The sequence below is a fragment of the Macaca nemestrina genome, chromosome 2 (genome assembly GCF_043159975.1).
Source record: "Macaca nemestrina isolate mMacNem1 chromosome 2, mMacNem.hap1, whole genome shotgun sequence".
Lineage (NCBI taxonomy): Eukaryota > Metazoa > Chordata > Mammalia > Primates > Cercopithecidae > Macaca > Macaca nemestrina.
The window spans coordinates 45,896,752-45,918,320 of NC_092126.1; the positions used below are offsets into that span (position 1 = coordinate 45,896,752).

General features: G+C 37.6%; 1 protein-coding gene across 1 annotated transcript in view; it reads right to left on the reverse strand.

The window, feature by feature from the left end:
- Positions 1–21,569, reverse strand: part of LOC105470011 (solute carrier family 9 member A9) — a 593,531-nt gene that overhangs the window by 91,433 nt on the left and 480,529 nt on the right. The window contains exon 14 of the mRNA XM_011721703.2: positions 9,373–9,452. Coding sequence (XP_011720005.2) covers positions 9,373–9,452 — 80 coding nt within the window. The remainder of the gene's footprint in view (positions 1–9,372; positions 9,453–21,569) is intronic.

Here is a 21,569-nt window from a genome sequence, read left to right on the forward strand (position 1 = left end):
GACCTTCCCCATGTCACTCCCTATTCTTGGAAAGCTCTTCCTCCCTTCTGGTGTTTTAATTTCATGTTAGGAAATCCCAGTTCCTCTATGGACCCTTTCCCACATGACTGGAAGAAAAGCATTTATTTCTTCAACAAGCTTTTCCTCTATTAATCACCAGCATAATAATCTCTTTGCCTGCTCTTTCTCATGAGTTGGTTTGACATACGTTGAGAATCACCATCATCTACCTTGTGAAGTGAACCTTAATTAGGGAAGAGACATGTCTGCCCAACACTCTGTGTGATGTCTATCACAGCTTCACATGCAGACAAATGCTGAATAACTGCAGTCTGTGAGCTAGACCCAGGACTGTGTCTCACTGGCAGTGGTAATATGTGAAGCTGGCAGCCATGGCCCATGCTGATAATGTGTCTCTGCTAGCTCATGAACTCGTTGGCGGCCTGCAAATATCTTGGCTCCTACAGTTGAAAAGGAGTGACCAAGTAACAATTAAAGGACATTTAAACATTCTACTCTTTTTTTCATGGGAAAGAAATATTAAAACTAAATTCAATACTGGCAGTATTAAGGTAGTACATATTTTTAAAGCCCTATCATCTTTCCTTTCTCTTTTTTTCCTAATAAAATGATTCAGTACTGACCTAGAAATCTTCAATATAACACCACACTGCTAATAACAAAACACCATGGCTTCACTTGAAAGGTGCAATTGAAAGATTTCCTTTATCACAGTAAGGTACAAGAGGAATAATTATCATCAAAGGCTTGTATTGCTTTCATTGTGGAAGAGAAAAATTGCTGCACTTCTCTATCAAGTCAAAATTGCTATCTGTAGTGTAATTTCCAGAAAAATAACTATGAGATGATGGACTATAAGTTAGAAAAGTCATAAATGAAACAACTGCATGTGCAGAACAGAGGACACAAAAGAACAGCTTAACACCCAGCTCCATCCATTTACTCAAAATCAAAGAAGAAGAATTATGTCTGATTTATAGCCCAAGTGAAACTTTTCCTTTATGGAAACTAAAGACTTTGAAATGGTATTAAAATACAGCTGTTGCAACTAAAAATTATTACAGGTATATAAAATAATGGAAAACTTAGTCACTCAGATAATAAATGACAATATTATACACATTACATGATGCCTCTCTTTAAGACATGTGGAGGTAGAAATAATAATGATAATATGTGTATTGAGCACTGTTTTAAGTGTTTTGTGTTAATTCATTTAATTATCAAAACAAAGCCATGAGGTGGGGACTTCCGTTATCCGCATTTTTCAGATGAGCGATGGAGACACAGAATGGTTAAATAACTTTCCTAAAATTACATAACTAGTAAGTAGATAGGCTATAATAGCAAATCAATAACTTCTGGCCACAGAACAAGACTTTCTTCTGTTTGATAAAAACCACTAGTAGAATGTCTGTGTCTTTCTTTATACTGTAGATGTGTTCCTGAAAAGATCTCCGTAAATCAGAAATTTTGAAACAGAATCATATTGGAATGATAGCTCTGTGGGAATTTCTTTATAGGTGCATCACGAGTGCCCAGGATGGTACCTGGCATGTGGTAGACTTGATAAATGTGATAAATGAATGAATAAATGAATGAGGAAAGTCTAATATGGTGTTTTGCTCTGAGAAAATAATAAATATATTTAATTTGATTTAAAGGAATTTATTTTATCCATTCTACAAGGGGAGGAGCGACCTTCTGATTTCTTATTTGTGTAAATCTAGATCTTCATATCATTTGTGTAAAGTGAAGTTGAAATATGAAAGCATTTTCATTTAATAGAAATATTATTAAAACTTTTCCAGGGAAAAAAGCAAAACAAAGCAGAGATGCCAAAGCTTACGTAGCATCCCAGGATCATTGTACAAAAATCAGTTACCATCTCGGGACCCACAAGATTTTATAATCACAGTGGGGAATCCATTGTGTTTAGGTAACAATTCATAAAGTCAAACGTGTAGTCACTTGTCAGGTCTCCAGAAGAGGTTTACACTGACTAAAGAATAGTGCAATGTATTTAGGCCATAGAGTCTTGAGAAAACTGCACTATTTAACTGTTTTAAATGTGTTGGTTCTGAGAGGCCAGTGAATCAGTTGCCATCAGTAGGAAGCTGTTTTAATAACTAGCCAACTTTTCTGATGGATTCAGCCAAAACGGAGGATAGTATGTATCATTCCCATTATGCGGAAGAAAAAATTATGGAAGATCCAAGTTGTTACCTGAACAAAAGACTGCACGTGTTTCCAGACACTGTTAAAATTCCCCTGTGTTGATTCCTACCCAAAAATCATAAGAACACAGGAGTCCAGGAAGAAGCTGATGTTTTCTCCCAGGATTTTTTAAGAGAGAGAATCTCACTTTGTTGCCCAAGCTGGAGGGCAGGGCAAAATCATAGCTCATTGCAGTCTTGAACTCCTGGGCTCAAGTGATCGTCTTGCCTCAGCCTTCCTAGTAGGTAGGACAACAGGTGCACGCTACTATGCTCAGTTAATTTTTTTTTTTTTTGTAGAGATGGGGTCTTGCTATGTTACCCAGGGTGGTCTCAAACTCTTGGGCTCAATTGATCCTCCTGCTTCCACCCCTTAAAGTGCTGGGATTATAGGGTTGAGCCACTGAACCCAGCCTCTTTCAGGAAGCTATAATCCACTTTACTTAGGTGCTAAGTCAAAGACTTTCTATGAGATTTTTCTACAGCAGCACCCATGAGGATATGGATGACCAAAAGCCAACCTAAATACCCCAAAATAATAATAGTATTCTCGGTGTTATTAACCAGCAGATGGGAGTGATGGCTGCATTGCAGCCCAATGCAAGCTGGGCTCCTCCCTACAGCCAGCTTCCCGGGAGAAGCAGTTATAATGCTATGTGCATATTCATGTGCGGATGCCATCACAGAGTGTGTTTAGGAAGAGCCTTTAGGAAGCTGATTGCTTATGTTTACTTCAAATATTCTGAAATTTCGTTGCTTTCTGAAACTACTTGTGGAGTTATCTTTACATTTTGCAAGTGAGAGTTACCAATGATTTTAATTTTTGGCTCCCCTAAAGAGTTCATCCCCCCATGAAATTCTGATGATGCCAGTGCCTTCCTTTCCTGTGCTAGGGACCACCTGTGATTTCAAAGGACTTTGCCACCATGAGGTACAAAGCAAGACTTTGTGAGGGTCAACCATGACTATCCTCAGTACCTAGTATACTGCCTCCACATAGTGGGCAAAAAAAGTATCCATTGAACAAAAGATTACTTACATCCTCTGCTCTCTCTCCTGCTTGCTACTGAAAGTAAAACACACCTCTCCTTCAGACGGTGGGGGCTTTTGCTGAACCATCAAAGAAGTTATCAGACTAAAACAACCAATTATACACTAGGAACACTTATGAAAATGGCATCACAGTCATGTTCAAGCTACCAGAACTCACCGGATGGGCCACCTGAACTGAGATCCTTGGATTGCTTAGGTGGACACAGCCTGTTCTCTGTTGATTACAAACGCTGGCTCCAAGTCCATGAGTACTCTTGGATGTGCCTTTTTCCTCTCTTGGGCTCAGTTACCTCATTTATAAAACTGGGATCACAGAAATAACATTCCTTGTTCCTCTGAGAGTTTTTGTGAAGTAAACTCAAGTCATTCACAAGGCCACAGCAAACTACCCCAATAAATAATTCATGGGTGTTTCAGCTAGTCAGGATAGGGAAAAAACTGCAGTACAGGATCATTATTTAAAATGGAAATTGCTGTTCACAATATTCATACCTATGACTTAAAATAAGCATGACTGTGTGGGATATAAAAAATTCTGTCAAGTTTTAGGAGGGGAAGGTTTTTCTTTTCTTTTTTTTTGTTAAGACTAAAATGCCATTACATTTAAATCTATTAAATATGTGGTTTCCAAGTATTATTTTGAATGCCCCTGATATTTATGTTTACATTTCTTGAAGTGGATTCCCAATCTGCCTTAGCCTGTACAAGATGGGGTCTGGTACCTGCCACTTTCCTTGCCAGACCCTTTAGGATGGGAAATGCAAGCATCTTCAGCATCCACACGTCCTGCTGTGGGCTTTTGATTTTGTTGGCAATACCTCAGCGCAGCCTTCATTCCAACCAGTGACGGAAAGGAAATCTCCATCCATGTGGCTTTATGTAATTCTGTCACTGTGTCAACTTGCCAATCCATTGTTCTTTGCACTTTCTTTACACTTATAAAATGTTGGCAACCACATAATGAGTCCTTATTTTCAATTGATGTTGGCATACAGGAAATGCTAAAAATGATGTTAGGCTGCCCTTTTTATTTTGGAAAAGGTCATTCTTATCCTGTGTCATTCACATTTGTAGGGCTAATTTATACACATGTTTAAGGGGAGAGATGGTAAATGAGAGAATGGAAAGAGACTCTAGAAAGGAGATAGTCAAGCAACATCATTAGTCACCTATGAATAAGGCAACATGAGGTTCTCATACCAGCTGTAACACTGCAAATCCATGCAAATAGTTTTATCTGATGTCTTAAAATACGAATAAGGGGGCATCGATTTCTTCTTCTTGCTTCCTCATTATAAGAGATTGCTAGTGAGGATGATAAGTGGCTTTACAATTTTGAGTTTGTTATAATAAAATCAACATGATTGGTGAGATAAGACATATGTATTCAACGTCACTCAGAGAATGGCTTCTAAGCCAGAGCTAGGCTTGAATGTGCCAGATCGTTGTACTAATCAAACCTAACAAAGGAGGGACCAACCATAGGAAGGAGGTCAGCTCAAGCAATAGGGATTTAAGTCTGCTGTGAGTGGCCGTTCCTGTCTAGGGAGTGAGACACTTAGGCTGGGGGTCTACACAGGGTAGCCTGGATGAAAACATTAATATTATCCACTCTTTCTTGCTCTGCTTTCAGACTCACTTAGCAGCCTTCTCATAATTAATTGGATTTTCCTGCTACATCAATGCCTGAAATGAAGGTGCCCTGGATAGAAAATATTGCTTGCTTGCTTAATTGATTCATTCATTCCTTCAACAAATATTTATTGAGTGTTCACTCCCTGCCAGGAATTTTTCTATGCCCTGATGACATACCAGGGAATGAAAACAGACCCAATTTCTGTCTATGGAAGGCACATATCCTGGTTGCAGGAAACTATTAAAAAAAAGTCCATTCTGTATGAGATGGTGGTTAAGTGTTACGGTGAAAAAAATAAAGCAGGAAGGAGTGAGAGAGTTAGCTCCTGTTAGACATTTAGATATACAGCCAGGAAGGTCTCACCGACAAGCTGAATGAAAGAGGTAAAGAAGGAAGCAAGCAAATGCCTGAGGGAAGAGCCAGTGCAAGGGCCTGGGTGCAGAAGTGTGCTTGGTGTGCCTGAGGAAGGACAGGGTAGCTGAAGCAGAGTGAGCCAGGGGGAAAGAGTAGGATAGGAGGGGCTCTAGGGAAAAGACTGTGACTTGAGCCTTCTTATGGCTGAAGAGTATCTCCCCCTGCCCATACTTCCCCTCCACGATGGGGATTTGGCGATTTAGGAATTTGGTGTCTGGTATGTACTACTGCCTCCTTTGAGCTTGGCTACAGTGAGTCCATCTTTTATCAGACTGAACCACTCTTGGAGTCTTTGAATATTTAACTTTCTGCCCCTAAAAAGTTGAGGATCTGATTCAGAAGTTGGGGACTCCTTCATGGTGGTGCTCTCTGGGTGACCAACAAAAACCTGTAACCTTGTTATCACACCAATATATTGCCAATAAATGTTCAAGATGTGAGCTCTGGACTGTATCATGTAAGGAGTCCTAATTATTCATTGTTTTAATGGTGAATTTATAAACATACTGAGACATGAGGATTTATAGGTAGAGTAAGAGATAATATCATGGATATAGAATTGTTAATAATCAAGCTTATTTAGGTGTCTTGATGGACTTTAGTGTGAGACTAATCTGGGCTTGAATCGTGAAATTGACCCTCACTAGCTATAGAAACAAAGTTATTTAAGTTATCTGGGAATTTGTTTCCTCCACATCAAAGAGAGTGGTTGTAAGAATTAAAAAAAACAAAAAGAGTGGTTAAATGAAGAGAGCTAAATGAAATAACATGCCTGATGGCAAAGCATCGCTACTCAGTAACATTAGTTCCCTTTCTCATCTCCCCATTTATCAGTGTCTTCTTTGTACTCCATAATTTGGAATTGCTGCCCACGTTGAATCATAATGAACCTTAATTAATCATCAGTTTTGGCACCATAGGCTTCCTTCCAACAGGGGAGCCCCTGTTGCAGCAGAGGCCAAACCAATCAGTAGTACACTTGTGTTGTTATATCTCTAGACCCTCCCAGCCTCCTGCAGAGCTGGGGAGGTGCAATGAAGTAATAAATGTAAACCACTGAACACAGTGCTTGGCATTGTTCATCATCATTGAATGTTAAGTTTTATAACTTTTATTCTGTAGTTTCTGGAAAACTTTTAGGGGAAGGTATGTATGTACTACTTATGCTATGAAAAAGAAAAAAACAAAACTATGTGAGTGACTGGTTTTATTGATAACAATAGTAAATTAAGAGGGGTTTTCTACCTTTGAGTCTGAATATTAAGCATTAATTGAATATAAATTCGGTGATGTGACTGTTAGTTTTATGGCTCAACCCGGCTAGACTACCCAGTTATTCATTTAAACCCTAACTTAGGTGTCATTGTTGACACCTAAGGTATTTTGTAGATGTGGTTAATATCTGCAGTTGACACTAAGTAAAGGAGTTCATCCTCAATACGGTTTGTGGCCTCATCCAATCAGTTGCATGGACTTAACAGCAAAACTTAGGTTTTTCTGAGGAAGAAAGGGTTCTGCTTAAGGACTACACAGTATTAGCTCTTGCCTGAATTTCCAGACAGAGAGCCTGCTCTGCAAATTTTGGACTTGCCAGCCCCCACAACTGTATAAACAATTCTTTAAAATAAATCTATATGTATATGATATGTAAAGCACTTCTGCTGATTCTGTTTATTTGGAGAACCCTGACTGATAAAGGTGTGTATAAAGTTATATATTCTTCTTTTTCTTTTGTCAATAATTATTTGCAATACCTCATTTGCATGATTCATTTTTACTGAAATGAAACTTTAACAGCTCCAAACTACACAGCCAGTTTCTTTCAGCCTTGTGACAATTTCTCTTTGGTTCAGGCCAGCAAACTGATCTCAGGGTGAGGGGCTAATCTCTACACTGGTGGTGGCTGGCATAGCCTAACTTATGAGGTTCACAGGACACACTGCCTGGGTTCTGGGTGAACAATAGAATGAACATAAATGCCAAATGGATAATTTGCTCTAAAATAACAGATATATTAAGAGGCCACATAGTTGAAACTGTTTGCTTGCTACTCTCTATGTATAAATTCAGAGCATAGCTAAGATACAAAAACTTCATTATCTAAGTGAATATATATTTGTGTAGTGGTGGCAGCATAGCAATTTCTAGAATGAATGTGCAGGAGGATAAACTACCATGAGAAGAGATATGACTGAGAGTGTAAATCTGCTTTTATTTTTGCTAGTCTGTCTATAATCATATGGAAATAAACCCCTAATGAAAAGTGAGACAAAAACTATGACATCATCTGAATTTAGTGTCACTGCCCTAAGCTAAAATTTTTGATGGGCTCCAACTTTTATTTTCTTGTCTTCAAGGTTTTTTTTTTTTTTTTTTTCACTTTATTCCTTTTCTTCATTGTAAAGCTTTCTTCATAGCATTGTCAGAATTTGAACAAAAACATCTTTTATCTCATTTCTGATTTACCGAGTTCTTTCTGTACATCTCATTGTGTTTACTCTTTAGTCAAATTTTTATAATTTTGAACAAACTGGGTTATCAGATACTTAAAAGCAATGGCAGGAGCAAATTCTGCTTCCAAAGAGAGATCAACCAGGAGCAAAAACCAGCAATAACTTTCTAAGAACTAGATTCCCTTAGAGAGATCAGAAAGTTTTCAGGTAGTTAATGAGATACCAGAACCTTTAAGAAATAATTGATGGCTAAGATGGACTTCTCTCAAGATGGTGGCAACCTACATTTGTCCATAAAACTGAAGACTGAGCAAGAAAGGGTATCTGGCCATAGGTAACAGAGCTATGAAAAAAAGCAAACTCTAACCTCAAAAATCCTCTATCTTCCACATCACCATTTCATAATTCTTGGAATGCTCTACTTTTGCAAAATTGCTTTTTAATTCGCACATTGTTTTACTTTTGCTTATCTCTGCAATCTTCAATTGGTTTCTCTTCACTTCTTTCTTAATTTTTGCTTTCTATTTTCCAGTCATTCCTCTAATTTGCTTTCCTTTCCTTCCTGCTGTAAATTTCCTATATTTCTCTTGCCTCCTTCCCTGTCCATTTTCACCTCTTTTTCTTCACCTATTCTTTGAATTTCCTTTCCCTATTCTTAATTCTTCCTTCTCTCCCATTGATCTGTTTGGCTTTAATCATTTTTGCTTAGGCACTTAAAATCATCCAGTGACTGACATTTTCTCACTGAAAGGAGAGGGATTTGTGACTGGAAAACTAGCTATAAAGACCCAACACATTCAATTTACAGTGCAGTCCTTTCCTTTCTTCCTTGGAGCTTTTGCCTGGGATTAGAGACAGACTGCTTACTGCAGCTCACAATGGCAAAACACTTCAGGCCTGACTTAGCCCCACGAATCACATTGCAAGGTGTATCTGAGCTACTATATTTACAGTGATTGCCAGATTTTTAAAATTGCCCTTCAGTGGAAAAAGCTTATTCAAGTCTGCCTGGAAAACAAAGCGGTGCTATTTTATGATGAACTCTGATGAACTGGATTCATCTCCTTGGCCCATTTATTTTTGTCCCCTGTCCCCACTCCTTCCCACTCCTTCATTTTTTACAGCATGAAACAAAAGCACACCAATGGCTTCCTGGGAGAAGGGTGCAGGAGCTTTGGCTGGGTTACCCTGGCCAGAGGCTGCTGAAACTGTTCATACAATGCCCTTAATCAAGCGGGCCTATTTGACCAATTTGACCAGAAGTAGGAGCTTTACAAAGGGAAGAACAGCAAAACAGCTTCTTCAGGACTATATGATTTTTATCAACTGGCATTACAGTCAGGAAAACACTAGATAAATTTGACTCTGAGAAGTTTCACTTTAGCTCTCTGAAACACTTAAGTATGGACTACCCTGCTTTTTATTTTATGAAATCATTCCTTGTTATAAGTTTGGCTGTGAATTCACTTTACCTTTCGGTGTTTCTTGAAGAGCAGGAGTGCACACTTCAATGATTAAGAGCTTAAAGTAATTCTCTGCCTGCAGCAGGATCTGTGAGATCGTTATTATCAAAGGATACTTGTGGTCGAAGCCATACCACATTCTGAAGAGCCGAGCACTCTCTGCTTTCGTTGTGTTTTTATCCAAGTTATTTACTTCCTGGGGAGAAACAATAAAAAAAGGCAATGGGTAAATAGTCAAACACATTTTAATATAAAAATACATGTCAAACCAAATTAAATTTAACTACATTTAAAAAAACCTTTCTAAGTATAGGCATTTTCATCTAAATGGTGAAGCAGTTGCCAGGCAAAGTAGCTCATAAATCTTGCTATGTGGATGAGACCCTTTCGGAGTATTTCAACATTTACTTTTCTTAATAATCCCAATTTTATTAAATAGCTAAGAAAAGCTATTTTGACATCAATAAAAATGACATTTCTGTCATAGTGCTGTTGTGGGAATTTTACAGTTTACTTGTGTCAAATTTGGATGATATTTATTTATGGATTACCAAAAGGTCAAGGCTAAAGTGAGGATAATAGTCTAATAAGTGTTATGCTCTATTTTATTCATTTTATTTGATAGATTACTGCCAAAGGCTATTGGTTGACTTTTGATATATTTCTGCTTAGATTATGAAGAGTTTTGAAATAGACATTCCTGATGAGAAGACTGCAACAATTGAATGTGCTTGTCTATCTCTTTTTTTTCTTTCCCACAAGGGCCATAAAGGGTGAGAGGATGATAAGGAATTAAAGACAAAAGAGGAAGAGAAAGTGTTTGATGGGTGTTTTTGTGAGAGAAGAGGATGAAATATGGATAAAAAAGGAAAGAAAGTAAAATTTTGTGAGCTTTAGAGACAGATAAAAAAATATAAGGAGGGTATCCAGTGGCATTTTTACTGTATTCCATTTTGTGTGTTAAGAGAATTTCAATCAGTTGTAATTACCCTCATCACTAAAAACATTTATATATCTTAATGTGGGCTTTGTTGCTATGTCTGGACCCCCCGTTTTCATGCCCAAACTCTGTCATGAATTGCAGTCCAGTAGTAATATGAATAGTCTTCTGAGGATATAATGACCCACGGAAGACAATGAAAGTCAACTGGACGCTCCACAGACAGCCCTTAGATGAGCTCAAATTGATTTGCTTTTATTTTTTTGTCCTTTTCTAGCCAGTTCCATCATTGGTTAATGATAAATAGCTGGACACAAAAGGTTGTGTTCAACCCCTGAAACATATGTGTACCAGTAGACGCTGCTGTTCTGTCCCCCACAAGAAAGCAAAGGGTGCTTTGCTTTTAGTCAGCCATTTATTCTTTGTTTAAAATGGCTGAAGCAGAGACTCACAATGAAATTAAAACCCAAACTTTTCATTGTCTTTTTCATTGATTGTCTTAAGATCTTTGATTTTTCAAGACTTGTAGTTTACCAGTGTCTCCTAGTGTATCACTGTTCACTTGATGTTGATGGAAATTTTGTGCTAATCATTCAGGAAAGGATGGGGTCTACAGTGTTAAATAGGTTTCTTAAATGGAGGACTTCTCATTCATTGCAGCACTATTCACAATAGCAAAGACATGGAATTAACCTAAATGCCCATCAATGGTAGACAGGATAAAGAAAATGGGGTACATATATACCCTGGAATAATATGCACTCATAAAAAGGAATGAGATTATGTCTTTTGCAGGAACATAGATGGAGCTGGAGGCCATTATCCTTAATAAACTAATGCAGGAAGAGAAAACCAAATACCACATGTTCTTACTTGTAAGTAGAAGCTAAATGATGAGAACACATGGACACAAAGATGGAAACAATACACACTGGGGCCTACTTGAGGGTGGAAAGAGGGAGAGGTCAGAAAAAAACAACTAGTGGTACTAGACTTAGTATCTGGGAGATGAAACAATCTATATCACAAACCCCTGTGACACAAGTTTACCTATATAACAAACCTGCACATGTACACTTGAACCTAAAATAAAAGAAAGGAAAATGTAGAACTTCTCAGTCTTTCATTTATAAATGAGCATCGCAAATCTTCAACAGGAAGTGGGTCTCAAAGTTATTTGGTCATGGAATCCATTCCTATTCCCAATCCCTGCTGTGGGACACTGATGATCTTTTCCTGGACATCAGAGTTCCACAGGTCTCTGTTTTCTGATAGGGCTGGAGTGCCATGCCTTGTTATCTATAGTCAGAATTTACGCATATTTCCTCAAGAAAGGAAACCAGGGTGTCTGGTTCAATTTCTGTCCTTCCCCATACCTTTCTCTAAGCATTTCTACCGGAGCAAAGGTGTCAGATTTGCAAAATCACTGTTGCACACAGCGTTTTTTTCATCATCCTCAAATTGTTTCTGAGCCACTGTTTCTCAACAGCATGTTGGGGTTCATCTGGCAAAGCAAAACTGCTCATGTTGAGCTAAACTAGTTATGAAAAGCTCAGGGCCAAGGGTGGGGACTTGCCTTTTTTCCTACCCTTTCCTTTAAGAATAAGGATACACAGATTTTTATCCATCAATAATCATAGGAGATTTTTGACAGCGGATAATATCTACTGATGACTAGAAAGTCATTTAAAAAGCTGATAAAAAGGAATGAGAGCAAATTTCCTTTTTTTTTTTTTTAATGTAAGGGTGGGCAGTGTTGTGGTGAGCTATACTGGCAATCAGGGGCCGGGATTCTGGTAGCCAGTCTGCAGCTGAATGATGTTCCTAATAATGATGGGCCCAAGCTATTGAATGCCCACGAACTCCCAGGCAGAATGCTAGTTACATTATCCAGTCATTAAGTTTTTCAGTCATTATTTTTCAATTCTCACAATACTCTATCAAGGTGGGTAGCATTGTACCTATTTTGCACATAGGGATTTTAGAGAGTCCCAGAGAAGGAAAGAAGTGAGTTCAAAGTCACACAACTAGAAGGTAACAATTGGAATTTTAGTCTAGGACTGCCGGACTTCAGAGAGAATGTTTTTCTGCAGGTTTCTAATTCAGCCTTTAATTCAAAAGCACGGACATTCTATTAATAGGCTACGTAACTTCATTGGGCTGCAGTTTCCTTGTCTGTAAAATGAATTGAGGAAATTGGACTGGCTGGTCTCTTAGGTCCTAATCATATGGAAAAGACTTTTTATTAATGGCAACAGTAATAGCTGTACTTCTTGAACACTTACCATATGCCAGACACCATTCTAAATACTTTTCATACATTAACACTTCAGAGTCTTATAATTATTTGATGACGTGTGGTCTATTATTATTCCTATTTTACAGATGAGGAAACTGATATAACTGGGATACATATAGGTTTCCAAAAATACTGAGGCCCTAAGCAGGCAAGATTTCTCTTATCTAGATGGGGCCCCAGGATACAAATGGAGAGCAAACTAGTGCAAAAGGGGGGGTCAGAACAGTGGAATGCTCCTCCTGCAGGCTGAGATATAGCAGGTATACATACCCTGAAACATAACGAAAATGCAGGGTTCCCCTCAGCTGGGTGAACTGCCAGTGGCTTTGAAAATGTCCCCATAGCAGCTTAACTTTAGTGTTAGGAATTTCTTTAGTCTTCTAGATACTGGTTTCAAGGGTTTCCCAAGGTCTTAGAAATCCTCTCTTTTTCTCCTTTTCCTCTCCTTTTTATTTCCCGAGGGGAATATATCAGAACTCATAAGCACTTCTGAAAGAGCTTATACTCTATTTTTGGCAAACCTTCCAGGGATATTTATGGTCAGCTGATGGGAGCAACACACGTTAGGTAGTATTTTGGAAAATTATTAACACATGCAATCTCTTTTTTAAAAACCTTCATTTTATGTGGGTGACTGGAGATGCTATTCATTTCAATACTTTATGAGGAATAAACCTGGATCTAATTAGAATAAAACACCTGTGAAATATGTTTTCCCAGGTGGGGAAAATACCACTGATGACCCAGCATTGACATTTATACTGATCCTAGATAAAATGTTCAGAATATGTCTTAAATATCTGTTGACCCAGTTCCAGATACATTCGTTTATTTCTCTGAAGTTATTGATGACTTAATAACTTGGTTATGAAAGGCCATCAATAAATGAGTAGAAATAAATGAGTTAGTCTAGTGTGTGCTCTGCTTGTGCACTGGGGGTTGAAGATAAATGTGCTAAGGGAAGGCTGGCCTTTGAAATCACCCTGGAACAGGGAAGGTATCTGATGAGGCAGCACAGAGAGCCAGCCCATGGGAGGGTCCAGATGGGCAGCAGACAGCAGGTAGCATCAATCTATCTGGATTCTTCTGAAGTAGAGATCAACTCACACCTCAAGGACAATAGATGTGAGCAGTCATCACAAGTCAAATCTGGAACTTGATGGTATTTTTCTTATCATTAGCAATATTTCTTCTCTTTTGAGGATCTTTATTCCAGAGGGGATGTGGTGTGCATGTTAGAACAAGCATAGGTTCCAGAAACTGAAGACCAAGATTTGAGTTTAGTTACAACATTTTAGTAATACTACTACTAATAACACCAACTCTGAGCCTCATGTTTCACAGCTGTAAATGGGAACTGGTGGGTCAAGCATGTGGAATCTCATCTTTTATTTTACTAGATACTCTAAGCAGCAGAATGTTTGATACACGGGGATTTTCTGGCTCTTTTATTAACCTCTTTTTTTTTTCTGGGAAAATTTAAAAAATGACTGGGGTATTTGATATCTTTTTCTCCTTAAATAAGGCAATAGACCAGAGGTTGGGAAGTGACTGAGAATAGCAGGCAGTGGGTAGTTTTCTTTTAGGTGATCCCGTAATATTTAACACCTTCTAGAGAGGGAGCAACAGAAAAATTATGATGGTACTCTGTTTTGTGCTTATTTGAACCCCTGAGAGAAAACAAAGGTTCTGGCAAGAAATCTGTGAAAAACAGACAGCAAAGCAAGAAGGGATTGTTTATTGTAAACTTTGATGAAAAAGAACTAGACAAACGTAAATACCTTCCTCTGTCAATATTCAAATATGAGGACTTTGCTAAGTGAACTAGATGAATTCTGCTTTGGGATAATCATCTGGGATTGCTCCTTATTTCAGGGGGATTCAGTGGATTAAGCGAAAGAGGGAGGATTTTCCTTTCTATTTCTGAAGATTTCATATTCAATATTAATGTCAGTGGAAATTGCACCAAGTAATAACAAAGACAAATAATTACCATAACAAATCTGCAGAGCTCTTTATGGGCTCGAAAGCACTTTTTAGGGTAGTGCATGTGAATAGAATTTGTTACCAATACATTTGCCCTACTGTCTCCTTCCAAATTGGAGTATATTTGTGTAACAATTTCAAATGCATTACCTTGATTTTCTAATTACCAAGGAGAGGATCAGATTCCATGCCTCTAAAGAGAAAGAATTCTGGGTTCTGAAGAGGGAACATAGTATATAATCAAGAGGCAAATAGAAATTTTTTTTTCAAATTTACATTTTAAAGGGTGAATCATTAATTCTTAGCCTCTACATAGAAAGCACTTTATAAAAATATTCTCACCATCCTAATGCCCAGTTAAATTCATAAATGTTGCCAGGAAGATACAGTCAGAAAATACATGCCTAGAGAGAAGAAAACTGAGACAACTAGCCACAGATGGATAAAACTGTTAACATGACACAGAGATCTCACAGATTGACTACCAGATGGGCTTGGCTCATGCTTTAGCTACAAAGAAAGGGCTTGGTCCAGGTAACTTTTTCTGTATAGTAGATCCAAGTTAATCCAGAGGTAAATAAATTCTTTGGTTCAGGAAAATATTATATGATATTGTGGTGGTCTTAAAGTGTATATCAACACATTCTTTGATACTTTTTCCTTTAAAGTATGGAACTTACCTAGAGGTAGAAAGTAGAATTGTGGTTACCAGAGGCTGGGAAGGGTAGTTGGGAGGGGAGGATAGAAGAGGTTAATAGGTACAAAAGTACAGCTACATAGGAAGAATAAGTTCTAGTGTTCTGCAGCACTGTGGGGTGAATATAGTTAACAATAAATTCATTGCATAATTTCCAATAGCTAGAAGAGAGGACTTTAAATGTTTCTAACACAAAGAAATGAGAAATGTTTGAGGTAACGGCTATGCTAATTATCTTGCTTGATCATTACACATTGTATACCTGTATCAAATTATCATTCTGTACCCTATAAGTATGTACAATTACAACATGCCAATTAAAAATTTTAAAATTAAGAAAAAAATCTCTTTGAAGGTTAAAAAAAAAAAGATGGGGCCTAATTTCTCTTCCTGTTGGGTGTGGGTCATACTTAATGGCTCATTTTTAATAAATAGAATATAGCAGAAATGATGGTGTGTCATATCCAAGATTAGGTCATAAAAAGTCATTGTGGCTTTCTTTTTTGCTGTCTCTCTTGGACCACGTGCTGTGAGAAAAGTTGGCTGCCCTCTTGTGAGGACACTCAAGAAGCTCTGTGAAGAGATCCATGTGGAAAGGAATTAAGTATGCCTGCCAATGGCCGGTAAGGAACGGAGGCTTTCTGCCAACATGGGAGCAAATCCTCTAGGCTCAGTCCAGCCTTCAGATGATTCTAACTTTAGCTGACATCTTGACTGTAATCTCATGAAAGACCTTGCATCAGAAAGACTCAGTTAAGTTGCTTTCCAATTCCTGATCCATAGAAACTTTGAGATAATAAATGTGGGTTGTGTTAAGCCGCTATATTTTAGGATAATTTTTTTATGCAGCAATAGAAAATACAATGATATACTGGAATAATAAATTCTAGACGTGAAAGGTATTGAAATACAATTTGGAAATAAATAATATGTTGAGGCCTACATTTGCATAGCTTTTTACAGTTTATGAAGTGCTTTCACAAAAGTAACATTTGTGGTATAGAAGACATATGTTCCCTCTTAAAAGTATATCAAAAACTATCCTGGGTCCAATATACCCATCTTACAGATTGAAGATTAAATACAAAGACAAAAAGTGATGGACCAACTTAGAGGAGGAAGTTCACAGCATCTCACTGTACCTGCTTCATCATATTCTTAACTAATACCTGACACATTTCATAATTCAGTTAGTGTGATAACTCATATATACATGTTCACAAGAACATGCATGTGTGCGCACATACACACACATGCCCTAACAAACAATTTTCCCTGGAACAAGAAGATCCTGGTTCATGGTAATAACAAAACCCAGAGCCACTACTGCCATAGTAAAGATAAGAGTCTCACATTTAGATTTGTGATTCCATTCTTTAGTATTTTGTATGTGTCTAAAAACAAAGCAAAACAATATGTCTTCCTACAAAAACCACTTCAACATCACTTTCACAATGGCTAGCCATGACAGAAAACTGGATCATAAACATATGATAGGATTCAGGTATTGGATAATTGGCAGCAAAGGACTGTGATCCTTGAAAGAAGGGAACAAATGAGGTGAGCCCGCTATTCTCCTTGACTTGCTGCCTGTAAGTCCTTGCCTTGAAGGTAAGGAGATAGAGTTCAAGCAGAGAACAGCAGTCTCACTGAATTGAAGAACTAGAGATGGGAGTTAGGGTACCGCTTGAGTGGCTGTGTACAGAGAGGAGGAAACTGCACAGAGAGGACACCTAGAAGCCTGTGGAGATGTTTCCCATAGGTCCTTGGTTGAACACTGACCTGTACATGCACAGGTTGAGGTTCACAAAGGCTTGCAGGGAGAAACTCTTGTGAAACTGAGAAATAAATGGAGAGATTGAGATCACATGGTGCTAGGAAACACTGCAGTTTGGTCCAGCAAAAGCCAAAAGTCAGCTATTCTGTTGAGACCTCAGAAAAAAGCATGCTTTATGAGTAAACACAATGTTCTAGAATAATGACCATACCCTAAAACCGAGGATGAAATGAAAATGTATCAAGGAAGGCAAGCATAGAACTAAGGCTTAAAAGATTTTAACTGATTGATTGAATAAAATTCAGCGACCTTTATAGAATACTCCACACTCCATTCAATGTAATATTCATAATGCCTAGCATGTCACAACAACTGCTAGACATGGGAGGAAGCAGGAAAGCATGACCTGCAGCCAGAAGAAACGTAACTTATAGAAACAGAACTTCAAATGGCTCAGATGCTGGAATTAACAGGCAATGGCATTAAAATACTCTAAAAAATATACTAGGGAATTTAAAGACAAAGAGACAATGAAAACACAAGTGAAGATTTCGGCAGGATGTAAATAGTATTAAAAGAACAAAATGGAAATTCTAGAATCAGGCAAGAGGAGGAAATAAAGGGCATCCAAATGGGAAAACAAGAAGTCAAGCAGTTAACTGTTCACTGAGGATATGATTGTACACCTAGAAAACCCTAAAGACCCCTCCAAAAGACAACTGAATTTGATAAAGTAATTCAGTAAAGTCTCAGGTTACAAAATCAATGTACACAAATCAGTAGCACTGCTGTCTACCAACAGTGACCAAGATGAGAATCAAATCAAGAACTCAATCCCTTTTACAACAGCTTCAAAGAAAGATAAAATACCTAGGAATATACTTAACCTGGGAGGTGAAAGATTTCTATGAGTAGAACTACAAAAACCCTGCTGAAAGAAATCATAGATCCAAACAAATAGAAACATATCACATAGTTATAGATTAGAAGAATCAATATCATGAAAGTGACCATACCGCCTAAAGCAGTCTACAGATTCAATGCAGTTCCTATCAAAATAACTATCGTTTTTCACAGAAGGAGAAAAAACAACTCTAAAATTCATATGGAACAAAAAGAGCCTGAAGAGTCAAAGCAATCCTAAGCAAAAAGAACAAATCTGGAGGCATCACATTACTGGACTTCCAATTATACTACTAAGGCTATAGTTACCAAAACAGCATGGTACTGGTAAAAGAGTAGATACATAGACCAATGGAACGGTCTAAATGGTGCTGGGAAAATTGGATAGCCACATGCAGAAGAATGAAAGTGAACCTCTCTTTCTCTCACCTTATTAAAAAAAAAAAAAAACTGAAGATGGATTAAAGACATAAATCTAAGACCTGAAACCATAACAATTCTAGAAGATAACCTAGGAAAAACTCTTCTGGACATTGACCTAGGCAAAGAATTAATGACTAAGACCCCAAAAGCAAATGCAACTAAAACAAAAATAAATGGGACTTAATTAACCTAAAAAACTTCTGTGTAGCAAAATAAATTATCAATAGAGAAAACTACAGAATGGGATAAAATATTTGCAAACTATGCATCTGACAAGAAACTAGTATCCAGAATCTATAAGGAACTCAATCGGATCAAGAATAATCCCATCAAAAGGTGGACAAATGACGTGAATAGACATTTCTCAAAAGAAGAAATACAAATGGCAAAAAAATATGAAAAAACGCTCAACATTACTATTTATCAGGGAAATGTAAATTAAAGCCACAATGAGATACTACTTTACTCCTGCAAGAATGGCCATTATTAAAAAGTCAAAAAACAATAGTTGTTGGCATGAATGTGATGAAAAGGGAATGCTTATACACTACTGATGGGAATTTAAATTAGTGCAATCTCTATGGAAAACAGTATGGAGATTTCTTAAAGAACTAAAAGTAGATTTACCATTTGATCCAGCAATTCCACTACTGGGTATCTACCCGAAGGAAAATAAGTCCATATATCAAAAAGACACCTGCACGCGTACATTTATTGCAATACAATTCACAACCGTGAAGATATGGCACCAACCTAAGTGCCCATTGGCCAATGAGTGGCTAAAGAAAATGTGGTATATATATACCATTGAACATTTCTCAGCCATAAAAAAGAATGAAATAATGTCTTTTGCAGCAACTTGGATGGAGTGAGAGGCCATTATTCTAAATGAAATAACTCAGGAATGGAAAACCAAATAACTTTTGTTCTTATTTATCAATGCAAGCTAAGCTATGGGTATGTAAAGGCATACAGAGTGACACAATGAAATTGAGAGACTTAGAAGAGGGAGGTTGAGAGGAGCTAAGGATTAAAAAACTCCACATTGGGTACCATGTATACCACTCCAGTGATGGGTGCACTAAAATCTCAGACTTCACCACTTTATAGTTCATCCATGTAACCAAAAACCGCTGTATCCCCAAAGCCACTGAAATAGTAAAAAGAGAAAGAAAAAAAAAGCCATTAAAAATTTCTAGAACCAAAAAGTACAATATTTGGAATTAAAAATTTACTAGATTAGCTTAAGGGCAGATTGGATACTAAGAAGAAAGTGTCAGTGAACTTGAAAAGAGATCAGTAAAAATTATGCAATTTGTAGAACACAGAGAAACAAGATTAAAATAGACTAATACCTAAGTGATATGAGAAAAAAATATTAAGTAGCCTAATATATATAATATTGGAGGGCTAGAAAGAGGGCAGTACGAACATGGAGAACAAAAATTTTTCAAAAAGCAATAGTTGAATATTTCCGAAATTTGATGAAAATATCAACTGAGAGTTCCAAGAAACTCAGTGAAAACAAATTAGGATAAATTTTTAAAAACCTAGGCATATAGGAATCAAACTTCTAAAAACTAGAGATAAAGATAAAAATCTTAAAAGCAACCAGGGAAAGACGGAGCATATTATGTTCCAGGAAATTAAAAAAAATTCAACTGACTTCTATCTGAAAAAATGGAGGCCAGAGGCCGGGAGCGGTGGCTCACGCCTGTAATCCCAGCACTTTGGGAGGCCGAGGTGGGCGGATCACGAGGTCAGGAGATTGAGACCATCCTGGCTAACACGGTGAAACCCCGTCTGTACTAAAAATACAAAAAATTAGCCAGGTGTGGTGGCGGGCGCCTATAGTCCCAGCTACTCGGGTACTCGGGAGGCTGAGGCAGGAGGATGGTGTGAACCCGGGAGGCGGAGTTTGCAGTGAGCCGAGATGGCACCACTGCACTCCAGCTTGGGAGACAGCGAGACTTTGTCTCAAAACAAAACAAAACAAAAACAAACAAACAAACAAAAAACAAACAAAAAAAAAGGAGGCCAGAACACAACACAATGTGATTTTTAAATCGTTGACTTTCAAAGAAGACAACCATCAAACCAGAATTCTATATCCGGTGAAAACATATGAAGCACTATTTAACAGATAAAGAAACAGGAAAATTCCTAATTATAATTGGAGGTTTTATTTTAAATGTTTAAATTATTTTTTAAAACCATTTTTTGTGGGTACATAGTAGGTATATATATTTATGGGGCACATGAGATGTTTTGATACAGGCATGCAATGTGAAATAAGCACATTATGGAGAATGGGGTATCTATCCCCTCAAGCATTTATCCTTTGAATTGCATACAAACCAGTTACATTCTTTAAATTATTTAAAAATATACAATTAAGTTATTATTGACTAGAGTCACTTTATTTTGCTATCAAATAGTAGGTCTTATTCATCTTTTCTATTTTTTGTACTCATTAACCATCCCCACCTTTCCCACTTCCCCAAACCCTTACTATTCTTCCTAGACACTTCTGACCATCCTTCTACTCTCTAGATCCATGAGTTCAATTGTTTGATTGGAGGTTTTATCAGTAACTGATAAAATAAGTAGACAAAAACAGGTTGACATAATTTGCACTTACTGAGCTATGCCAACTGGATTCTGCAGTTGTTTGGTATAGTATTGAAACAGTTGCAAGAATACACATTGAAGTACACACGGAATATTCCCCAAGATATATCAATTGGAATCAATAAAATAAGTATCAGTACATTTCGAAAGTCTGAAACTGTATAGATTACTATAAGGTCCAAACGGTTTACGTTGGCCCATGTGACCTAATATATGGCAGACTAATTGCATTAGAGGTGCCGTTTTTTTCATCCCTGTATCCACAGCCTTTTCCATGTAAATCTGCAGTTCTTTTGACCAAATAGGAGTCATTTATTCATACATCTGTTTTTTAGGACGACCTTGTAATTTTCTCTGCTCAGCAGAATGTAGCAGCAGTGCCAACATATCACTTCTGATGCTCAGCCTCAAGAAACCTTGCCTGTTTTTGCTTACATTCTTGCCCTCTGTCATGGCCAGGAGAAAGACACACTCAGGGTAGCCCACTGGTCCCAGATGAGATGAGAATCATGTGGTACACAGCTGAGGCACTTAAGTCATCGCTATTAAAGTTATCCTAGATCAGCCGACAGCTCTCCAACTCCAGACATATGAGCAAGCGTAGCTAAGATCAGCAGTTATCTAGCAAATTGTAGCTGACCCTAGATATATGAACAA